Below are 21,330 nucleotides of genomic sequence, written 5' to 3'. Positions count from 1 at the left end.
GTCCTATCACTGAAGTCCCTGATGAAGAGTCCCTCTCCAGCATCCCTGTAGGCCCCTTTCAGATACTCAATGCTGCTGTTCTGTTATTTGCACATTTATATACAAGCCAGTAAACACGTACAGATTTACTTGGGCCAAAGCAGACTAAAATTCCTCATGAACACTCATGTTCTTAACTGAAAAACTATTTTTTTTGAGCATCAGTTTCACAAACAAAATAATCACCCTAATATGAAATTTAGCCTTGATTTTTGCTCAATTCTCCTTAGTCATTCCCCTAACTATGGATGCGAAACTTAAGATCCTATGGTAGCATTGCAGTCTCCCACCTTTCTTTCTATCTCTGTTCTTTTTCCCCATCTATTCTGAAGGTTTGTAGTGTTTGTTAACTCACAGTAAACCCTCGGAGGTAGAGCTGAGCCTTACAAACACAGTGAAACCCAGCAACACTCAGTATAACATTCCAGGTGCTCTGTAGAGTCCCTCAGTTTGGTAGCTCATAAAGATGGAACTTGCTATGTAGAAAGAATTTGGAAGGAAATGTATCCTGCCTTTCCTTTTTGTCACCTCAGCCCCTTGCTAGTAAATCTTGTTCTAAGATAATGAGGAGTAGATAATTAGAAAATGAGCTAAAAAGTTATCCTTTGGGGATCCTAATAGACGGGTTTTGACACTCTGTTTGTGACCCAGTTTCCTAACGCAGCGGGACTTCAGAGATTCTACCATCTGTGCATGTGCACCTGACACATCTCAGAGAGGATAAAGTCATCCCTCAAAGAGATTGCGTCTTTTAATAGTTCTGCCCAAAATATTGCCTCAGGCTTGCACGCTGCCTCCGTTGCTTCAGCAGCAAAGGAGAAACACAGCATTCTTGTAGGGGTGATCAGGAGACGTGCAGCTCTAGACTAGTCCCACTATAAGCTGCAGATGGAGGGAATGCACAGGTTGAAAAGCTGAGGATACTGTCATGGGAAGTGCTGGTGATGTGGTGGGGAGATGAGGCTGCTGAAGACTGGAAAAACAGGCCAGAAAACATTAAGAAGCCATCAGAAGGATCCATCTGACTAAATGTGGGTGTCCATAAACAGAGTGGTGAGGGTTGCGTACAGACAATGGAAAGCTACTTGATACAGGCAGTGGAGTTCAAAATGCAGCTCTGACCAAATAACCATAATTCCAGTCACTGTAATTAGTCCACACAACTAGTTCAAATGTATCAGCAGCAGCTGTAGGCTGGGTAGAAGGCCTTGGGGTGTCTCTTGTGTCACTAAGTGGATATGCCTAGGCAGCTGAAACAAACCTTGGTCAAACTGCATGAATTCCTCCCCAGGACAGGTCCCACAGAATCCCAGACTGGTTTGGGTTGGAAGGGACCTTAAAGCTCATCCAGTTCCAACCCCTGCCACGGGCAGGGACACCTTCCACTAGAGCAGCTTGCTCCAAGCCCCTGTGTCCAACCTGGCCTTGAACACTGCCAGGGATGGGGCAGCCACAGCTTCTCTGGGCACCCTGTGCCAGCGCCTCAGCACCCTCACAGGGAAGAGCTTCTGCCTAAGAGCTCAGCTCAGTCTCCCCTCTTCCAGGTTAAAGAATGACTCAATCGACAATGGTTAAGCAATTAGCAATCCTTACCTCTAATTCTAATTCAACACAAGTTGCAAGACCCTCTCTGGCAATTGATTCGATAGTGTCTCTTGCAAGTCCGTAGGAATAGCCATTGTATTTATAGGTTGCTATAAACTGCCCCTGAAATTCAAAACAGCAGTTATGATGAGAAAAAAAATATTTTAAGGGAAAAAACTTCCTTAAAGGAGCATAATCACTCTGGACTTCCTTGTTTTTATTCCCTACAAAGTTTCTCCCTGCCTAAACCATCAAGGATAATGAGGCCAATGGGAACACACAATTTGCAGGGAAGAGCACGTAGTCATTCCTGCAGGGCATGCGCTTGTACATTGTTCATAGATAATAAAACACCAGTGTCTTGAAAACAAGCTGCTGACAGGTTACAGCTTTCATTGGTTATTCATTTACACTGTAAAGAAAGCGAGATCTAAAGCAAGGGGCATCCTTCTTTTGACATTACATCAAACCATATGGCCATGCCATATAAAAGAGAAGATGCCAAAGAGAGGACAGAAACAGATCTGCAAGGAGAATGTATAATTGGCCAAGAAATTTCAAAGTTAAAACCTGACAACTGAAACTTTGCTTCCCATTAGTACATCTAGAGAGATGTACGCAGATTATATGCTTTTCAAATGAAACTATTTGATTACTAAGAGTTATCATTTAAGAGCAGATCAGTTGCTTAAGACTGTGTTGGCTGCCCCATTCGTATACATATAAATAATGAGCTCTGTTGTGGCTTTTCAAGCCAATGTTTTACTGCAGGCAGCAAAAGGCATCAGAAACAGTGGCTGGAGGCACATTGCCTTCAGAGAGAAACACAATGCCTTCAGGGTGAATGTGCTAAGCTTTCAAAGCCTGCTTTCGCTGTGGGGTTGCCGGAAGATTTGGAAATAACAAGGAAAAAGGGTATCAACTATTTAAGGAGTTTTTCTTCCCTGCACACACGTATGTGTACATGGAAATAAGTTTATTTTGACATTATAGTACTGTTCAAAGTTTCCTACTGACCATTCGCTGCATTTAATGGTTTCTCTACATTCATACAAGACAGAATAAGTATACAACGATACAAGAGATTTGTGGTTTCCATCTATAATCTTTAGCTACATGACTGTGAGTGAATAAGCCCGCACACACAAACCTAATATAATAAAAATCAAAATCAGAGCAGTCATAAAGCTGAGGTCACTCGGTGTAGGAAATGGGCCTGCTAAGATACTAGTCAGGTACTTACCATGTTCACCATTTTGTCAAATTCTTCTTGAGTAACGAAGTAGTAATCAAGTCTGTTTTCTTCTCCAAAGTAAGCTTCCCTGGTAGTGTGACAGGGACTGGAAGATAGACGGTATAATAAAGAAATAACCTGCTTTCAATCATAGAAGCAACTCTGGAATTGGAGGGGAGAGGGGGGAAAGGGAGAATGCTACAAATCAGTTTATTTTGAAGAAGAGAAGAAATACGAGGTGCAAATCACAGCACTAATGCTGCATATTTGAAAGATCAACCCATAAATACAAAAAGGAAGTTTCAATTTAACATTACGTTTTGGCTATAAATCCCCTTCCAGCCCAGGGTAGCCTGAACTGAAGCTGTCATAGCACCCTGTAATAGAGAAATGATGAAACCATTTTTTTCCTACTCATGTCAGCTTGTGGATGATATAAAGTAGAATCCTAAATACGGGAAAGGAGACTTAAGAGTTAGGCTGAACTGAGGTTAAGAAAGAGATTATAATGACCAATCTTTAAATAGACTGCTAATAGTAAAGGGAAGAAACAACCTTGAAACGAAGGAGAGAAGTAGGGTACAAGGCAGGAAAAGTAATTACCTGCCACCACTTAAAGACAATAGCATAAACCTCAGGTACGTGAGCTTACTACCAGGATGAAACACTAAAAAAGCCCTAAAAAAACCCAAAAGCTCCATTATAAACCATTAAGAAGTTGTGCTGGTTTTGGCTGGGGTAATTTTCCTCATAGCAGCTGGTGTGGGGCTGTGGTTTGGATTTGTGCTGGAATCAGTGTTGATAACGCAGGGATGTTTTAATTCTTGCCGAGCAGTGCTTCTTACACAGCGTTAAGGTGACACGTTCAGTGACACGGTTTAATGGTGGCCTTGGCAGTGCTGAGGTAAAGGTTGGACTTGATGAGCTTAAAGGTCTTTTCCAAACTAATAGATTCCGTGATTCTATGATTCTAAGGCCTTTTCTGCTCCTTGCCCTAGCCCACCAGTGAGGAAGGTGGGGGTACACAGGGAGTTGGGAGGGGACACAGCCAGGGCAGCTGACCCCAACTGACCCAAGGTATATGCCACGCCATATGGCATATAAAGCTGGGAGAAGAAGGAAGAAAGGGAGGGACATTCAGAGTGATGGTGTTTGTCTTCCCAAGTCCCCATTATGCATTATGCAGCCCTGCTGTCCTGGGGATGGCTGAACACCCCCCTGCGATGGTTTGAAGGTGCTGAGGCACTGGCACAGGGTACCCAGAGCAGCTGGCAGTGTTCAAGGCCAGGTTGGACACAGGGGCTTGGAGCAAGCTGCTCTAGTGGAAGGTGTCTCTGTCCATGGCAGGGGGTTGGGACTGGATGAGCTTTAAGGTCCCTTCCAACCCAAACCAGTCTGTGTTTCTACGTGGTGAATGAATTCCTTGGGTTGCTTTGCTTGTGCACAGCTTTTGCTTTTCCTATTGAACTGTTTTTATCTCAATCCACGAGTTTCCTCACTTTTACCTTCCAGTTCTCTCCCTCATCCCACCGGAGACAGCGTGAGTGAGCAGCTGCATGGGGCTGGGGTTAAACCATGACATGAGTTTAGTCAATGAAACAGAGCTTGTCAGATCTTCACCACCACAGCATTTAGAGGGTGCCACTTTCTTTTATATCAGCAAGCTATGACAAATGGGAACAGTGCGCTACACACGGGTTCTAAAACTCCACTTCAAAGGCCTGATTTTCTTTAAGATATTATGAATGCATCGAGCTTTAAAGGTCATTCCTAAGCATCAGCCAGATGGTTGGAGGGTCCAATTTCACTGGGTTTTCTGAAACACTTTTCTACATTACAACCCTTTTGAACTGCAAGGCCGTGTTTACATTCAAGCTGCCAGGGTTTCCTGCGTGCAATACATTTTTAATGGGTGGAATGTTTGAAATCTAAAGGTAGAAGCCAGAAAATTGCTGAGATCTCCCCTGAATAATTAAAACACAGCTTTTGCTTTATGGTTGCAATTTTCTGCTCTGTTAAGATTCCCTTCTCTCTCTCTCTCCCCTTTTTTTTTTTTAGTTTCCCCTCATGCATAAAGCTTTTAGAAAATAAAATGCATGGTAGAAAAACAATGCTCTTAAAAAAACCCTGCACGGCGCTTGGGAAATTTCAATTGGCTTTCAATTAGCTTGTCATTTCCAATGTAGTCATTCAAAACATTGTCGTTGCTTTAAAGAAGGGTAAAAAAAGTCCTTTTTCCAGTCATGTAATCTTACAATGTCCTTTCAACTTGCCAGTTTTAGGACCTAAACCAGCAAGTGGCTACCATCTGAGTACAGAGCAGACAGAAATACGTATAGACCTCTTTACCATCATGTGCTAGAGAAGAAGGCTACTACTAGACATCACACTGACATGCAGAACATAGTGCTGTGATGGTAAGAACTCTTGAGGTTTCATTCTTATATATGTATGTGCCCATGGTCCCTTTCTTGCCATTCATTACCTAAGAGTGCACAAACAGAGACCCAGGTTCTACTGTGGCAATGTATGTGAAACTATGGCTAAAGTTTAGTTGAAAATGAATGGAGAAATCAATGTAATAAAAGAGAAAATAGAGGAGAGACAGTCTATATAGGAATATAGACTGGTGCTGAACAGCATGTGCTATAGGACCGATGAAAGTCAGGTATTGTGAATGGGTGGGCAAGAGAAACAGCTTGCATCACCTAATTTTAGGCATCAGATAGTGGCCATCTAAGTCAGCCAGACTTCCTACCTCCTGTGCACTGGAAATATGTAGATACCTCAGGGAAATGATTTACAAAGGCTGAACCTCTCTTGGAAAGAGACAGCATGTGCTATAAGACCTATGAAAGTCAGGCATCTTGAAGAATGGAATGGATGCACGAGAGTATCAGCTTGCACCACCTAAGTTTAAGTACCAGGGAGTGGTGATATAACTTAGCCAGGCTTCCTGTCTCTTGGGCACTGGAAATAAGTAGGTGCCTCAGGGAAATGATTCACAAAGGTTGAATCTCCCTTGGGAAAGGATAGGTTCTCTCCATTAAACACACAGGGAGCCCAAAAGGATCAGGCCTTTCAGACAGGGAGAATTTGTCCTCCGAGCAGGTGGGGAAGTCTGAAAGGTGCCATTTGCTTTGATAACACTACTCCCAGGATAACAAACTGGTCCAGCAACTGCACTTGCTTCTTTGCTTAGCTTCTGGATGCCCTCAGCACATGCATGCTAATGCGTTATATGCAGGTACAAGAATAAAGAGAAATGCATATGTATGTAAACAGATGCTTTGGCTGAGGGGCATTAGTGAGCAGAGAGGGAACAGATCAATAAAAGGAGCACTAAATGACACTTTGTTTGCTGTTCACCTTTGAAAAGAGCACAAGCATTTAAATAGCTTTTCTTTTAAAGAAGTACATGGTGACTTCAGGCAATTGAGCCCTGGGAAGAGATAAAATGCAGAGCAATGAACATTTATTGTTTCTCTTTAACTTCTTTATAAAGAGAAACAACAACAGCCACCAAACCAGGAGCAATTCTAGCCTGGATCACTTGGTGGTTTCAACTTAGGGAGCAAACTTACCCAAATCTGAAGAAATTGTTGAACTGCCTGCAGATCTTGTGAGTAAGCTCTCTCTTACCACAGGCTACAGGACCAGCAAACACCAGCATGGGGTAGGGAGTATCAAGAGAAGGTAAAGTGCTACAAGGAAGGAAAATAGAGGAGCTGTCACATTACCTACAAACAAAATCTTTAGCAACTTTGTATAAAGCTTCTACAGAGGCTTTATCATCATTTCAACTAATCTCATCTGTCTATCACACTGTTCACATTGTTCGCCATGTAGACAACAATCAGGAGAAGCGTGTGCTCAGTTTGATATGCTCTAAACATAAAAATAGCACAAAATGCTGCATTAAAGACCCCTGGGTCTCTTTTGCCAAAGGAATAATGTTCTATCTGCTATAATCTTTTCTGATTTGTAGCCTTTTCTAAAGCTCCCTCTGCAGTCACAGTGTTGCTGGGATATGTTTAAGAGTTTTCCAAGTCTATTGCAGAGCTGGTACTGTTTTAATGATGAGGATAATGAGCTTAGCATGAACCTGGACTCAATCCTACCAACCTTTCCACGCTCCTGCATGGAATCTTGCTGACTTCCAGGGCCCTGCCAGATGAAGGAGGTGATTTGTAAAGGACTCTACAATTCAATACAATGAAAACCGCTAAGATCCACTGAACACAAACACTGTCACACTAAAAGAACCCAAAGTGCTACAGAAATACAAAGCCCTCCATTTTCTCCACGCTGAGCAGATGGTTAGAGCCTCAGATTTCCACTTCCAGCTGTAAATACTGGAATGAAAAGCAGTTGTGTGCTTTTGAGTGTCCAGCAATTTCTGTAGCCAGCTAAAAATGGAATGCAACTGTGGACTCCCATTTTTAACCCTCAGCTAAATCTTCTGATGAAGCCACTTGATAATATGTCAGAAATAGTTAAAATAGCTCCAAACTCATTTATTTTTAACTAATAAATAGTTTAAATAAATTTAAAGCGGATGGAAACAACCTATGTGTAGCTTCCATTTAATGCAATTTAAGCAGGTAAAAGCAAATACCTGAAACCACAGCATATTTCTTTTACCTTTTCTAAGGAACTAAGAAGTAACGATAACCATTGAACACAAGCATGGAAGAGAGAGATTTCAAAGTAATGGCTTTACTCCTATTTTAGTATCAGCAAACCACCTCTATTATCTACCAGACTACTGGTATATAATGGGACTTGATGCTTCAGAAGCACTGAGATAATAAGGAAATTGAGCCTCCTAATTCTCTATGGAGTACCAGCCTCACAAAAGACACAACAGATACACCTAATAAATTAAAGAGACTGGATAATCTCTGTGCATATGAGCTGTTACTAAACTGTGAAATGAACCCAGATCCTGGTTCATGTTCCATCCACTAGGCTATTTTAAAGCAAGACAGTAGCAGAACCCTTAGGATATTTAAAGATTTTTTTTTTACTTACTGTGCTGTTTAGTGTCATTTACAAGATATTAGACAATATAAGCACAAGTTTGTTAGCACAATACATGAAAAATACTGAAGAAGGGAAAAATAGACCTTAAAAATCCCTATCTGAATGTATTCAGTTGTGACATTCTGTTCAGTTCAAAAAATAGCTTCCACCTGTCATGATTTTTTAAGCTGTTAAGATTGTCTTTTCCCTTTTAACATATGTGGTGAGAGCAGCCCCAAGGAGAAGGACTTGGGGGTGTTGGTCAATGAGAAGCTCCCCATGACCCTGCTTCAGTGTGCGCTTGAGCCCAGAACCCCCCTGTGTGCTGGGCTGCACCCCCAGAGTGTGAGCAGCAGCTCAGGGAGGGGATCCTGCCCCTCTGCTGTGCTCTGGAGAGACCCCCCCTGCAGTCCTGATCCAGCTCTGGGGCAGCAGCACAAGAGGGACGTGGAGCTGTTGGAACGAGTGCAGAGGAGGCCACGGAGATGCTGCGAGGGCTGGAGCAGCTCTGCTCTGGAGCCAGGCTGAGAGAGCTGGGCTGGGTCAGCCTGGAGAAGAGAAGGCTCCTGAAGGGGAGACCTGAGAGCAGCTCCAGTGCCTAAAGGGGCTGCAGGAAAGCTGGAGAGGGGCTTTGGACAAGGGCCTGTGGGGACAGGCCAAGGGGAATGGCTTTAACCTGCCAGAGGGGAGACTGAGATGAGCTCTTAGGCAGAAGCTCTTCCCTGTTAGGGTGGTGAGGCACTGGAATGGGTTGCCCAGGGAGGTTGTGAATGCTCCATCCCTGGCAGTGTTCAAGGCCAGATTGGACACAGGGGCTTGGAGCCACCACTTGCTCTAGTGGAAGGTGTCCCTGCCCGTGGCAGGGGTTGGAACTGGAGGAGCTTTAAGGACTCTTCCAACACAAACTGGGTTTCTATGCAAAGACCGGTTTAAGGCAACATGATCCCAGAAAGTGACAGCTGTGGATGCTGCAAGTGCATTGTCATAGATGAACCACTTCAAAGATGGGAATTCCAAGAAACACTCTCGCTGACTAGAGATCCAAATTTTATCGAGATGTAGCAGAAAGGTTCTTTTCCTCAAGGCCATGCCCTTTGTGAATAACGATGTCAAGGCAGGTCTGTGAAGACAGAACCCTTATCTTCATCATAGTTTAAATATATTCCCTCTCCTTGCATAGAGCTTGTTACATGCTTGCAAATGCAGAACTCCTCTGTAATCTGCTCTGTTGCAATGAAGTGTTACGTCAAATAACGACACAATATATCATTACTTGACATGCTTACACTCAGAATTCAAATTCTCTGAAGTAAATTTCCATTGCTCAAATTCCTCACATCCTCAAATTCCTTGGATTTATTATTTCATCAGAAGAACATGGAGAATATTTCCATAATCCTCTGTTGCATTACATTCCCACTTACTGGTTCTCAAAAGAGAAACTAGAAGTCTTGGGTTGCCTATAACTTGTCAGCAGTATCTGGGCTCATTTAATGAGCACCTTTCCTCTGTCTTTGGTGAGTACAGCAATAGACTGCTGTGCAAGATTAATAGATATCAAGGCCAGAAGGGACTACTGCGATCATCTAAGTCAGACTCGCCTCATCACACTGGCTGCAGGGTTTCCCCAAGTTAGTTCTTGTTGCAAGCCTGGTTCCTGGGGTTCTGTTAGAGTGTACTTTAATTAAAAACATTCCAGATGTGGGGAATTCTTGGTAAATGGTTCCAATGGTTAATTGCTTTCATTACTAGAGAGAAGCATGCTAAAGAGGAGCATGAATGAATTGATCCTCAGCAGCCAGATACCAAGTCTCATCTCACGAGACCCCACTGGCAGCACTGTGTGCAGTTCTGGCGTCCTCAACCCAAGGAGGACATGGAGCAAGTCCAGAGCAGGCCAAGGAGGATGCTCAGGGGCTGGAGCAGATCCTGTACGGAGACAGGCTGAGAACACTGGGGCTGTTGAGCCTGGAGAAGAGAAGCTGTGTGGAGACCTCAGAGCAGCTTCCAGTGTCTGAAGGGGGCTACAAGGATGCTGGAAAGGGACTCTTCATCAGGGACTGTAGCGATAGAACCAGGGGTGATGGGTTAAAACTGAAACAGGGGAAGTTCAGGTTGCAGATAAGGCAGAAGCTCTTCCCTGTGAGGGTGCTGAGGCGCTGGCACAGGGTGCCCAGAGAAGCTGTGGCTGCCCCATCCCTGGCAGTGTTCAAGGCCAGGCTGGACAGAGCCTTGGGTGACATGGTCTAGTGTGAGGTGTCCCTGCCCATGGCAGGGAGTTGGAACTGGATGACCTGAAGGTCCTTTCCAACCCAAACCATTCTATGATTCTATGATTCTACTCACCCAGTAGACCGAAAAGCCCCCTGTTACTACATTTCTGCTCCCCATTTAGCAGTTCTAACTATGATCAAGCTCCCTTTTAAAATGCCACATGCATGTCTAGTAGGGGACAAACCTCATATTGTTCAGTGGTGTGTTGCTGTGTAACTAAAAAACCAAAAGTCACACACAGACAGGGAATGGCATAAGGAACTTAATGTGAATGTTTTCTGACTGCAGACTATGCAAGAATGTAACTTTTTGCTTCATTTTCACTTCTTAATACAGATATTACTACAAATTAGTTAATTTAAAATGATAGATGCAAATGAACTATATACTAAGCTGGTTCCAATACACATTTTAGAGTGTAGAAGTCTGGAACACATCCTCATTAGGAAGATTTCACTAATGACTCTGCCATTTGCTTTCCAGCTGAGCACGGGCGAGCATTCAAAGCATCATTAACAATCTTGGTCAGCCCTGTCAGTGTTGGTCTGCACTGTTGGTATGTTTGTGCACACAATACCTCTGACACAAGACAGAATTGCTGCTTTCCAGCAAAGAAGATACACACACACAATACAGGAAACAAATATTTAAACAGAGCCTATGTCTGCACTGGAAGAAATCCATGCCTTTAGGTAAAACTATTGTGCTTTCAGTTAAAGAAACCTCCAGCCCTGCAGAGCAGTAAATAAATCTTAGGAGGCTTCTTTAACAGGCTGCTATGAAGTCTCAGAGCTGTCACCACCCCTGGGATAGCTCCAGTCTTTTGTCAACAATCCCAGGGAAGATAAGACTTGAAATAAAGTTATTCTAAACCTATAAGTTTCTGAGTTAATAAATCATGGATCTTAATTCATAGACTCACAGAACGGTTTGGATTGGAAAGGACCGTCAGATCACCCAGTTCCACCCCCCTGCCATGGACAGGGACACCTCACACTAGTCCCTGTTGCCCAAGGCCCTGTCTAACCTGGCCTTGAACACTGCCAGGGATGGAGCATTCACCACTTCTCTGGGCACCCTGTGCCAACGCCTCACCACCCTCACAGGGAAGAACTTCTGCCTTATCTGCAACCTGAACTTCCCCTGTTTCACTTTGAACCCATCACCCCTTGTCCCATCGCTACAGTCCCTGATGAAGAGTCCCTCTCCAGCACCCTTGTAGGCCCCTTCAGATACTGGAAAGCAGGTTCAGTGTATAGGGCTACTCAGTTATGATTTCAGATGTCCAAAATGGTGCTACAATGGGATGTGGGGACACGAAAGTTGATCTCAGTACCCACTGTAGCAAATATAAGAATAGATCATATATATTTCATAACATTTTCCATCAGAGCATATTCCAAGCACTCATCAAGGAAGCATCATAGCACACCTGCAGAGCAGCAAATTATGGCCATTTCCAGTTTCTCAATGAGAAATGAGACTGAGGGAAGTCACCTGGCATGCCAGTGGCGACATTGGAAAAGCACAATGATTTGCCTCTCCCATCTGTGCTTAAGTGGCAATGAGCATCATCTCCTTCCAAAGACAGAAGTAGCTGGAGTTCCCTAAGGAAAAACTTAAAAATCTCACCTTATGAATATAAAATGTGCTCCAAAGCCACAAAATAAGGTCATTTTATTCACAATGGGATGCCAACAGTATGAAGAGAAGGAGTAAGCAGAGCAGGAAGGAGCTGTGTTTTACAGCTCTCTTCTGCCTCTAGAGATTTTTCAAATGCCTTTGGGAATTGAGAGAAATTTTGCATCTTTCACTGATGGTGCTTGTGGCCATCTGTTTTCAACAGATTGTTTAAAAGCAACGGAGCTGCAGCCAATCTGTCTGAGCATTTAGAGGTGAATGACTGATTTCATTCCATAAACAATTCCAACCAAATAAGATCTGGGGAATGGGTTGCCCAGGGAAGTTGCGAATGCTCCATCCCTGGTGGTGTTCAAGGCCAGGTTGGACAGAGCCTTGGGTGACACGGTTTAGTGGGAGGTGTCCCTGCCCATGGCAAGGGGGTTGGAACTGGATGATCTGAAGGTCCTTTCCAACCCTAACTATTCTATGATTCTGTAAGATTAGCCCGATTTCCAGCCTGCTAACTAACAGAATACCATAGATCGTCTCCTCTTCAGTAGATTCCTTTAGAGGTGGGAGAGGGACAGGAAAACGTCCCTCTGAATGTGACAACACATTGTGCTTTACATGAGTGCCACCCTCAGGAGCAGATGTGAAGTGGAAGGAAGCTTACCTGTCAAAGATCTTCTGGGGCTGCATCATGCCACGCATAACATGAGTCATGTGGTCTTTAGCAGCAACTACTTCTGGAGGAGGATCATATTTATTCACAGCAGCAACCTGTTCAGGGGCAAAAGAAAGAAGAGCAGTGATGTTATGGTTTCCAGCTCCTATATGCTTAGCAGACCACTATGAATAATGGTGGCTTTGTATTTATGAGGGTCAGTCTTTGGATTTGGCTTGTCTGTGAGCACATCAATCTTTTCAGTAGTTTTAAGCTCAATTTGATGGACGGATGGAAGGCAGCCAGATATAGGTTACCATCTTTAATATAGCCACCATTTTACTGGAAAGCAAACAGGATACCATATAAGATACAAAGTAATTTTGCTTAGGTTTTAATTATCCATTAATTTGCATCCTCTTAGTGCTGGTGGAGGAGGCCAATGTAAAATCCACAGGGACTGAAGTCATTCATTTCTTTGTCAGAAGAGGAACAGAATGGGCATTAACAAAGAAACTGCAGTTTTCTCTTGACAATGCATTTCTGGCTTTCCTGGAATGAGGAGCACTTAAACTCCAAGCATTCCCTCCATCCATTCTATTGAAAGCTCCACTGAGGGTACTGACCATTAATGGGTGGCATATTTTTTGGTGTTATTAATGCTGTGCATTCAGAATCAGGTTAAGAACTCCTGAGTCACTTCAGGTAAACCATCAAATATCAACTAGACAACACTGCTGCAGAACATCCCTGTAAGTTCTGATGAGAACCATGCTGTATTAGCCAGTAGTGTGGTACAGCAGAAGTGGATCTTTAAAGCCAGGTTTTCAGTACTCAGGACCCAATGTCCACACTATTTTGGGAGGAGTGGAGGAAGGGAGCTCATTTCACTCGACTTAGTTTGGTTTGAATTAATGGCTAGGAGCACCTTAGTTGCACATCATCTGGTTAAGGTTAAGCCCCAAAGAAGGCTAGTTCATACAGAATCATAAGATGGTTTGGGTTGGAAAGGACCTTAAAGCTCATCCAGTTCCAAGCCCCTGCCACACGCAGGGACACCTTCCACTAGAGCAGCTTGCTCCAAGCCCCTGTGTCCAACCTGGCCTTGAACACTGCCAGGGATGGGGCAGCCACAGCTTCTCTGGGCACCCTGTGCAGGCACCTCAGCACCCTCACAGGGAACATATTGCAAGACTATTCCACACTGAGGCTCAAGCACAGCAAGTTGGGCAACCAGGGGGTTCACTTCAAAACCACACTTGGATAAGTGGGTGAATTACACCCTGGTATTATCCCTTCTCTGTGCTCAAGACAGAGAGAGCCTGGCATTCAACAAGAACTCTAATATTTATGCAGTCAAAGTTAAGAGCAATGAGTTTCCAGGAAGGATAATTTTAGAGGATATTTCCCTGAAATCCAACCCCAATTGGCAGCTGTTGATCCCAACAATTCTAGCATGGCTTGGGCCCAAATACTACATGCAGCAACCAAATTACAGTAAAAGCTGCACAAGAAGGAAAGGATTCTATTACCACAGAAGGTTTGGTTTTGGCAGAAGAGTTTACAGTGAAAGCTGCATGGCGTAGAATGGGATACAAGCAGTACTTTAACTTTCAGAGTTCACTTTGCTGTACATGACACTAAAAAAACTCCCAACAATAGTATTCTAGAGATAGCACAGTGGTTATCACTTCAGAGTGTTTCATGAATGTAGTTGCCCATTTGGATTCACTAGCTGAATAACAATGGCAGCTAAGTAAATCTCTTCACTGAACTAAGTTTTTAGGTTAAGAAGCCTTGCATTTTGACATATCCCAACTGCCAGAAATTCCATATATATAGAATCCCAGACTGATTTGGGTTGGAAAGGACCTTAAGGCTCATCCAGTTCCAACCCCTGACATGGGCAGGGACACCTTCCGTTAGAGCAGGTTGTTCCAAGCCCCTTCCAACCTGGTCTTGAACACTGGATTTAAAAGCAGATGTCTGAATTTGTAGCTTATCTTGGGGGCTAAAACATGGGAGGTTTGTCACTCCCACATGGCTACAAAGCTGCATTTGCATGCATAGTTTTTAATATTCTTTATTTAGAACAAGTTCAGAAGGGTATACTATTTACATACCTTTTCTTTCACTGAAATCTTCTTGAGATCCAGTTCTGTTAGCTTGAGCAACATGAAAATCACTGAGAGCCAATAATCTGCTTGCTCCTGAAGGACAAAGTTTCCACTTTGACATAAAGTACCTAACTTCATCAGTCTAATATTTCATCTCAATCAGTTGAAATTGAATTGGCCTTAATACATTGCAACATAAAAAGCTCTTTGTCTGATGTCAATACACCATAAATTCACACCCCACCACAAGCTTAGCTTCTGCAGCTAGAGTAAATAATTGTTCAAAGTCTCCAACTATGTTGCTCAAAAGGTCAAGATGGGAACTTAAAACTCACCACCGCATCCACTAGAACACCAAGAAAGACTGTTGGAGAATTAAAAGTGTTATCTATGCTGAGATTATAGAATCATAGAATGGTTTGGGTTGGAAAGGGCCTTAATACTACTCAGTTCCAATCCCCTGCCATGGCCAGGGACACCTCACACTAGACCATGTCACCCAAGGCTTTGTCCAACGTGGCCTTGAACACTGCCAGGGATGGAGCATTCACCACTTCTCTGGGCACCCTGTGCCAGCCCCTCAGCACCCTCACAGGGAAGAGCTTCTGCCTTATCTCCAACCTGAACTTCCCCAAAGTTTGAACCGTTACCCCTTGTCCTATCCCTATGATAAGTTACATAGTAATATTACACAGTAATAAACTATGGTTAATAATTCTAACCTCAGTCATACTATAGGAACTTTAAAAGAGAATTTGCACTATAAATTTGTTATCATACAGGCTTTTAAGTCTGAGACAATAAAAAGAATAATTGAAAGTCAAATTAAAAAGCTGACACTGACAAGTTCATGAAGGTTCCTAGCTCCAAACCAGTAAGGTCTGGACAATAGAACAGCTGTCATAAGATGGTTGTTGCATGTATGAGTTATTAAAAGAGTAATTGAAAGGAATATGATGAGACTTTGCTTTGGGGAAGGACATCTGAACAGAAAAAGGCTTTTGGATTATAGAGGACCAGGGGCAGCCTATTTTGGGTATTTCTTACATGGTAATGTCATTGCGTGCCACAACACATGAAAGCCAAAGCAAAACTGGCAATTACAGGAAGAAGAAATTAAACTGTTAATATCTTTCTTCTTTCTAACATTGGAAATCGCTGTGAAATTCACATAAAATTTAGAAATCACAAGAGTCAGGAGGGAATCACCTTTTATCACCCAGGACAAATGATAAATGCAGAGGCAAAGTTAGAATTTCCTATATTTTGCAACTGTTGTTGTTGATAAAATAGATGTTTAATTCCTTGATTGAGGAATACTATGGGAGCCATAAATAAGAACTAAGTAAATCCTAGAGAAGAAAAGATGATACAGATTCGAGAGGCACATGATTTAAATGGGACACTATTATGTTCCTTTGGGCTTTTACCAGGACAATTAAGTACAGACCTTCAAAGCAAAAGAAAAGGGAATCTTTTCCCAAACTAAAATCATGGAATGCTGTGAATACAAATTATAAATGGATTCACAAATTGAAGTAATCAATTCAATGGATTTACTGTGTTAAACATCATGATTCACATGCAGCTTTTGTTTAGACAATGTTCCCAGACGAAGGTTGGTACCCATGACAGGGAAACCATCACTCAGGGTTTCTTGTACTGACTCCTTAAAATTACCTGGCCCTTGTCAGATATAGAAGCTGAGGCTAAAGGGGTTCTGGTCTGATCCAAACCAGCAGTTCCAGATTCTTATTTTTGGCTTCCTCTTACCTGTACAGGATTCTTTAACAGATTTAAAACTCTGAGGAGAGGCAGATCTTCAAGGTGCTTAAGTTCACTCAGCTCAGCAATCTAATTAGTGACAGAGAGAGAACATAAATCAGCAGCAATAGAATCCATGATAACTATGGGGGGGGGCCCCAAAGGTATTTTAGTCCCTGCTTTTAAAATCTGGACATAAACCAACTTCATTATACTCACAAAACAGGTATGTATGTTAAGTGCATTCAAGAAGGCACTTCTAGCCACAAAAGGCAGAGAACTTGTATGTTAGTTGGAGGAGCAGCACAATACAGACAGCAACTTCACCTGATTTTTTGCAGTTCTTTCAAATGTCAGGCCCTGACACATTCAGTTTTTATGTGGCTGATGTGCTTAAGTGAAGCAATTGTGCATTTATATTTGTGCTTTAGCTGACTGGCAAAAGAAAATCTTTCTAAGAAGACTTTCTTTTCACTGCAGCTCAAGTTCATCCTACCCAAGTTGCAGCACTTGATTGAAAAGCATCCTCATAGCTGTCCTTGGCTGTGTGTGTCCAGAGGATGATGCCTTCCACTTAAGGTCTCCTCTATCCACAGAGGAAACCTGGCTTGGTTGCACTCAGGCACATCAGACAAGCATTAGAAGTGGGATTAATCAGAGTTTGTGTGCCCAAAACAAAGTCTCACTTGAGGCACTATAAATGCTGAGGGAACAGTTGTAAGGTTGTCAATTAAGTGCATCTAATGGAATTCGTGTTGCCTCATTTTAGCCATAGCATCACAGAATGGTTTGGGTTGGAAAGGACCTTAAGATCATACAGTTCCAACCCCCTGCCATGGGCAGGGACACCTCACACTAGACCATGTCACCCAAGGCTCTGTCCAGCTTGGCCTTGAACAATGCCACGGATGGCATCTGCTAAACTAACTCAAACCAATACCCTAACCTCACTTTATCACTAGTGGTGAGGCAGTTCCAGAGGTCACTGGATCCATGGTAGGCTGGGATTAATGGCCTTGTAATGCTTGATACCTATTCTCCCTCCACTGCTGAAAGCCTGAACTTAGAAGACTCCAGATTCTATCCCTATACTCAGTCTAAAAACACAAACCTCCACCATAGCCTACCCAGTATTTATTTAGGGATATCAAGAAGCCCACCATGAAACAGTTTTGACCAAGTTAAATGTCATTTGGGTGGATTTCATAAAGAAATCCTAGAATGTCAATTGTCAGCATCTGGAAAATCACTCAACATGTATAAGAGAGACCTAGTTTGCAGATAAACCAAGCATTTGAGATCACGCCGGGTGGTATGAGCTCAAGAAACTCAGATCTTTCTGTGTTAATTAATCAAAATTCACTTTAAATTCTCTTTAAATTTCCTTCCTTTAGAAGGAAACGTTCAAAAACCGGTGACTCATTAAAGGGTTTCAATAACATCATTAAAAGAGGCAAATTCTGATGAGGTAAAATTAATAGCTTTACATGCTAAAGAACAGTGGAAACTATATGAGGCAATGGTGGTGTTATTAGTGCTAATAGCAACCATACTATTAGTTAGTTTCCTGGCTTGTGCAATTGATGTACCTTTAAATGTCAACCTGAATACAGTGTGAGAAAAAACAATTCATAATCTTGTATTACATCCTGTAAATGTATCTTGCAAATGGAAGAAATGACAGAAAATTATCAATATAGTCAAAATAGAAATAATATCCTGATTCATGTTTTTATGTCTTATTTTCTTAGACTTTTTCTTTCATGAGCAGATCCAGCTTTGAAGTTAAAATGAGTCACGAATTTTCAGTTAAGTCTCCAGTTTCCAGTCTTTTCAGGCAAGGATGCTGGAGGATCAATATCAGTAGTATTACGTATATATGGCTTGGGTTTCAAAACTCAAACCCAAATGAGTTTGACTGTATCATTGTACTGCCAGTGGATACTGCTGCATAATGAAAGCTGCTTTATAATAGAGTCCATGAATTCTGCCCCATAGGATGTTTCCAGCTGGAAGGTCAGAAGAACCTGTGGTTGTAAAATTAGGCTGGGAGACACCAGGAAAGCTTCCTGAGGCCTGGCAGTAGAAAAGCTGTGATACAAGTAAAAAGCCTCAAGAATAATCAAGCTGGAAAAGCTGCACGCTCATCCCTATCTGATCCACTTAGAAGAACACTCTTAGTTATTTATGTATGTGAGCACTAAACGCTACAGAAGTGATACCTACATAAAGATAAACCCATCCAGAGATCTAAAGCCTAAGGAGTACTACACTATCAACTAACATGTGAAGCAACACTGGGGTAAAATACGAAAGGAAAAATATGATCTTTTCTAATTAATTTCTTGCAGATTTTAAGATTCTTTGATTAAGCCTTAAAAGGGATTGGATTTTAGAAAAAAAAAAATGATGCATTCTTAGAAAAAGCTATATTTTATATATATTAAAATCAAGTATGCTACCTGGTTGTCCTCTAAGTTGATCACTTGTAGTAGATCATGTTTCTTCAAGCCTTCTAGACTAGTTATTTTATTGCTAGAGAGGTCCAATGTCTGTAGAGCTTTCAAGCTCCCCAGCCCAGTAATCTTCTCAATCTGGTTAAAGCTCTAAGAAGAAATGAAAGGACACAAACTGCTGATAAAGTTCTACAGACAGAAACCAACATGCCTGAGGAAGAACAGAATTCCCTTTGTTATTGAGAATCCTATTACAAATAGGCCTGTTATGCATTAGCCGCATCTTCATCTTGAGATGACACATTACAGCTTTCCACATTGCTCAAGGAAAAAAGAATCAACTATTTCTGATTAACTTATCTTCAACTCACCTGGAAGAGCAACAAGAGACAACAGCATGAGAAATTGCTCCAGCATCCTTTTAAAGCTGATCCTAGCTAAAGGATACCCTTGTCAGTATCCGAATTAAAATGTAGAAAATAGATATGCACATAAAATGACAGAATATATATACATAAATACATAGAATTTCCCCCTGCAATCATGGCTATATTTACACTTATGATTACAGAGTAAATAATCAAAATATGAAGGCAGAACAATACAGTAATGCCTTCTTTGGACTACTGGCAATCACTAGGATACACAAGTTTATCCTGATGCACACTAAGTGAAGGCAGACTTTATTTACTGTCAGTGACAGCATGCATAGGCATGTTTAAAACAACCCCCAAACAAACCAACCTAACTTACTCTTAGTTTACATAGATTCTAACACAAGAAATGACCCAAGCTTTAGTTCTAGACTCTAACACAAGAAATCCCAGACTGGTTTGTGTTGGAAGAGACCTTAAAGCTCATCCAGTCCTAACCCCCTGCTACAGGCAGGGACACCTTCCACTAGAGCAGCTTGCTCCAAGCCCCTGTGCCCAACCTGGCCTTGAACACTGCCAGGGACGGGGCAGCCACAGCTTCTCTGGGCACCCTGTGCCAGCGCCTCAGCACCCTCACAGGGAAGAGCTTCTGCCTAAGAGCTCATCTCAGTCTCCCCTCTGGCAGGTTAAAGCCATTCCCCTTGGCCTGGCCCTACAGGCCCTTGTCCAAAGCCCCTCTCCAGCTTTCCTGCAGCCCCTTTAGGCACTGGAGCTGCTCTCAGGTCTCCCCTTCAGGAGCCTTCTCTTCTTCAAGCTGATAAAATGACCCAAGCTTTAGTTCATTAGACTCTAACATAAGCTTTTGAGAACTCATAAACAACTATCATTGTTTCCATTCTTCCCATACAAGGTACAAGACAGAAAACCTACATTTATCACTGGACACCAGATGGCTTCGTTTGTCAGGGCCTCACAAATCACACACTCGTTTCTGCTATGAACTCCAAATAGATGCAACATGCTGAAGTTCTGTACTCATCTTTGTCCCAGTGGCCACACACACCCAGATGGCCTCTCAACATGATTTCTTCTGGATAACCTTGCAAGCTCTATTTTGCCATCAGCATCACCTTGTGCTGAAAGCTTAGAAGCCTCATATTCTATTAATAAATATTTAGGAACTATTGAAATAAATAAGGCAGCTGACTCTAATGTGAATCCAGTTGTCTGTCCTTGACATTTTTCCTGACTTTTAAATGTTTAATTAGGTTATTAATAGCATGGAGGCTCCTCCTTCTCTTCCTGTTCTTCGTTAGACCTCTGGTTAATAGGATACAGCTCAGAGCTCGAGCTGCGAAAGGCTATGCAAGAGATGCACATAAAATCCTGTGAACTAAAGGGATTTGTGTAGAGATCTTTTTATTTTGCAAGGCATAAAATTCCTAAGAGCCCAGTTCATTAGAGCTGCACTTCTTAGTTTTTTTGCAAACATAAGCAGAATAAAGGCACTTTTTTTTTGGTATAGCTAGGCAGTATTTACAGGTTTTGATGTCTTTCTGCCAAACTTCAGACCTCACTACTCTTTCAACCTAAAAATCTCCAGGGAAAATGGAAAAGAAAGCTGAATCCATGGGAAGAGAGGGGATGGCTGCTCCTACGAAGAACTGCATTTTATTCTAACGAGTAAAAGGAAATGCCGTGCTAAAATCTGTCTATTTACATGATTTCCACATGAGGATGTGCTTTGCTAATTAAAAAAAGACAAGCAGTTGTATAAATAATCGTATCAGCATGTAGGAACCCAACCTGAAGCACATGTTCATATTAATAAGCTTTAGCTGTTAACACAACCTCCAAAGCGTTTTACAGCAGATAACCCATTACTAGCAGAATTATTACTAGGCCTTTTAACAGATGAGGAAATCAGTGCAGACAATAGGTGAGCCACTCAGTGTAGTTCTCCCTGAAGAAAAGATCACCCTGTCAGCTTAGATCTTCATAGTCTTTTAGGAATACTCTCATTTCAGAACTTTGAGACATGATTTTGCCAATCTGAGTTCATCTTATCCACTAAAAAGGAGACAAAATCCAGTTTTATTACCACTAAGGGCATAACTGAAGGCAGTATATATATATATATATATATATATATATATATATGTGAAAGAGAGGTAGA

General features: G+C 42.2%; 1 protein-coding gene across 3 annotated transcripts in view; it reads right to left on the bottom strand.

Moving 5' to 3' along the window:
* The window catches only part of LRGUK (leucine rich repeats and guanylate kinase domain containing), a 54,318-nt gene that overhangs the window by 23,618 nt on the left and 9,370 nt on the right, over positions 1-21,330 (bottom strand). For all 3 annotated transcript variants that reach the window (XM_057425609.1, XM_057425607.1, XM_057425608.1), the window contains exons 7-13: positions 18,787-18,930; positions 16,334-16,414; positions 14,567-14,653; positions 12,453-12,559; positions 6,442-6,561; positions 2,867-2,963; positions 1,633-1,746 (exon numbers count right to left, since the gene is read on the bottom strand). In XM_057425609.1, coding sequence (XP_057281592.1) covers positions 1,633-1,746; positions 2,867-2,963; positions 6,442-6,561; positions 12,453-12,559; positions 14,567-14,653; positions 16,334-16,414; positions 18,787-18,930 — 750 coding nt within the window. The remainder of the gene's footprint in view (positions 1-1,632; positions 1,747-2,866; positions 2,964-6,441; positions 6,562-12,452; positions 12,560-14,566; positions 14,654-16,333; positions 16,415-18,786; positions 18,931-21,330) is intronic.

The sequence above is a fragment of the Pezoporus wallicus genome, unplaced genomic scaffold (assembly GCF_028554395.1).
Source record: "Pezoporus wallicus isolate ANWC-B61680 ecotype Strahan unplaced genomic scaffold, APGP_CSIRO_Pwel_v1 contig_4722, whole genome shotgun sequence".
NCBI classification, from domain to species: Eukaryota; Metazoa; Chordata; class Aves; order Psittaciformes; family Psittacidae; genus Pezoporus; species Pezoporus wallicus.
The sequence above is the reverse complement of the archived record's forward strand: the minus strand, read 5'-3'. Positions and strand labels throughout refer to the sequence as shown.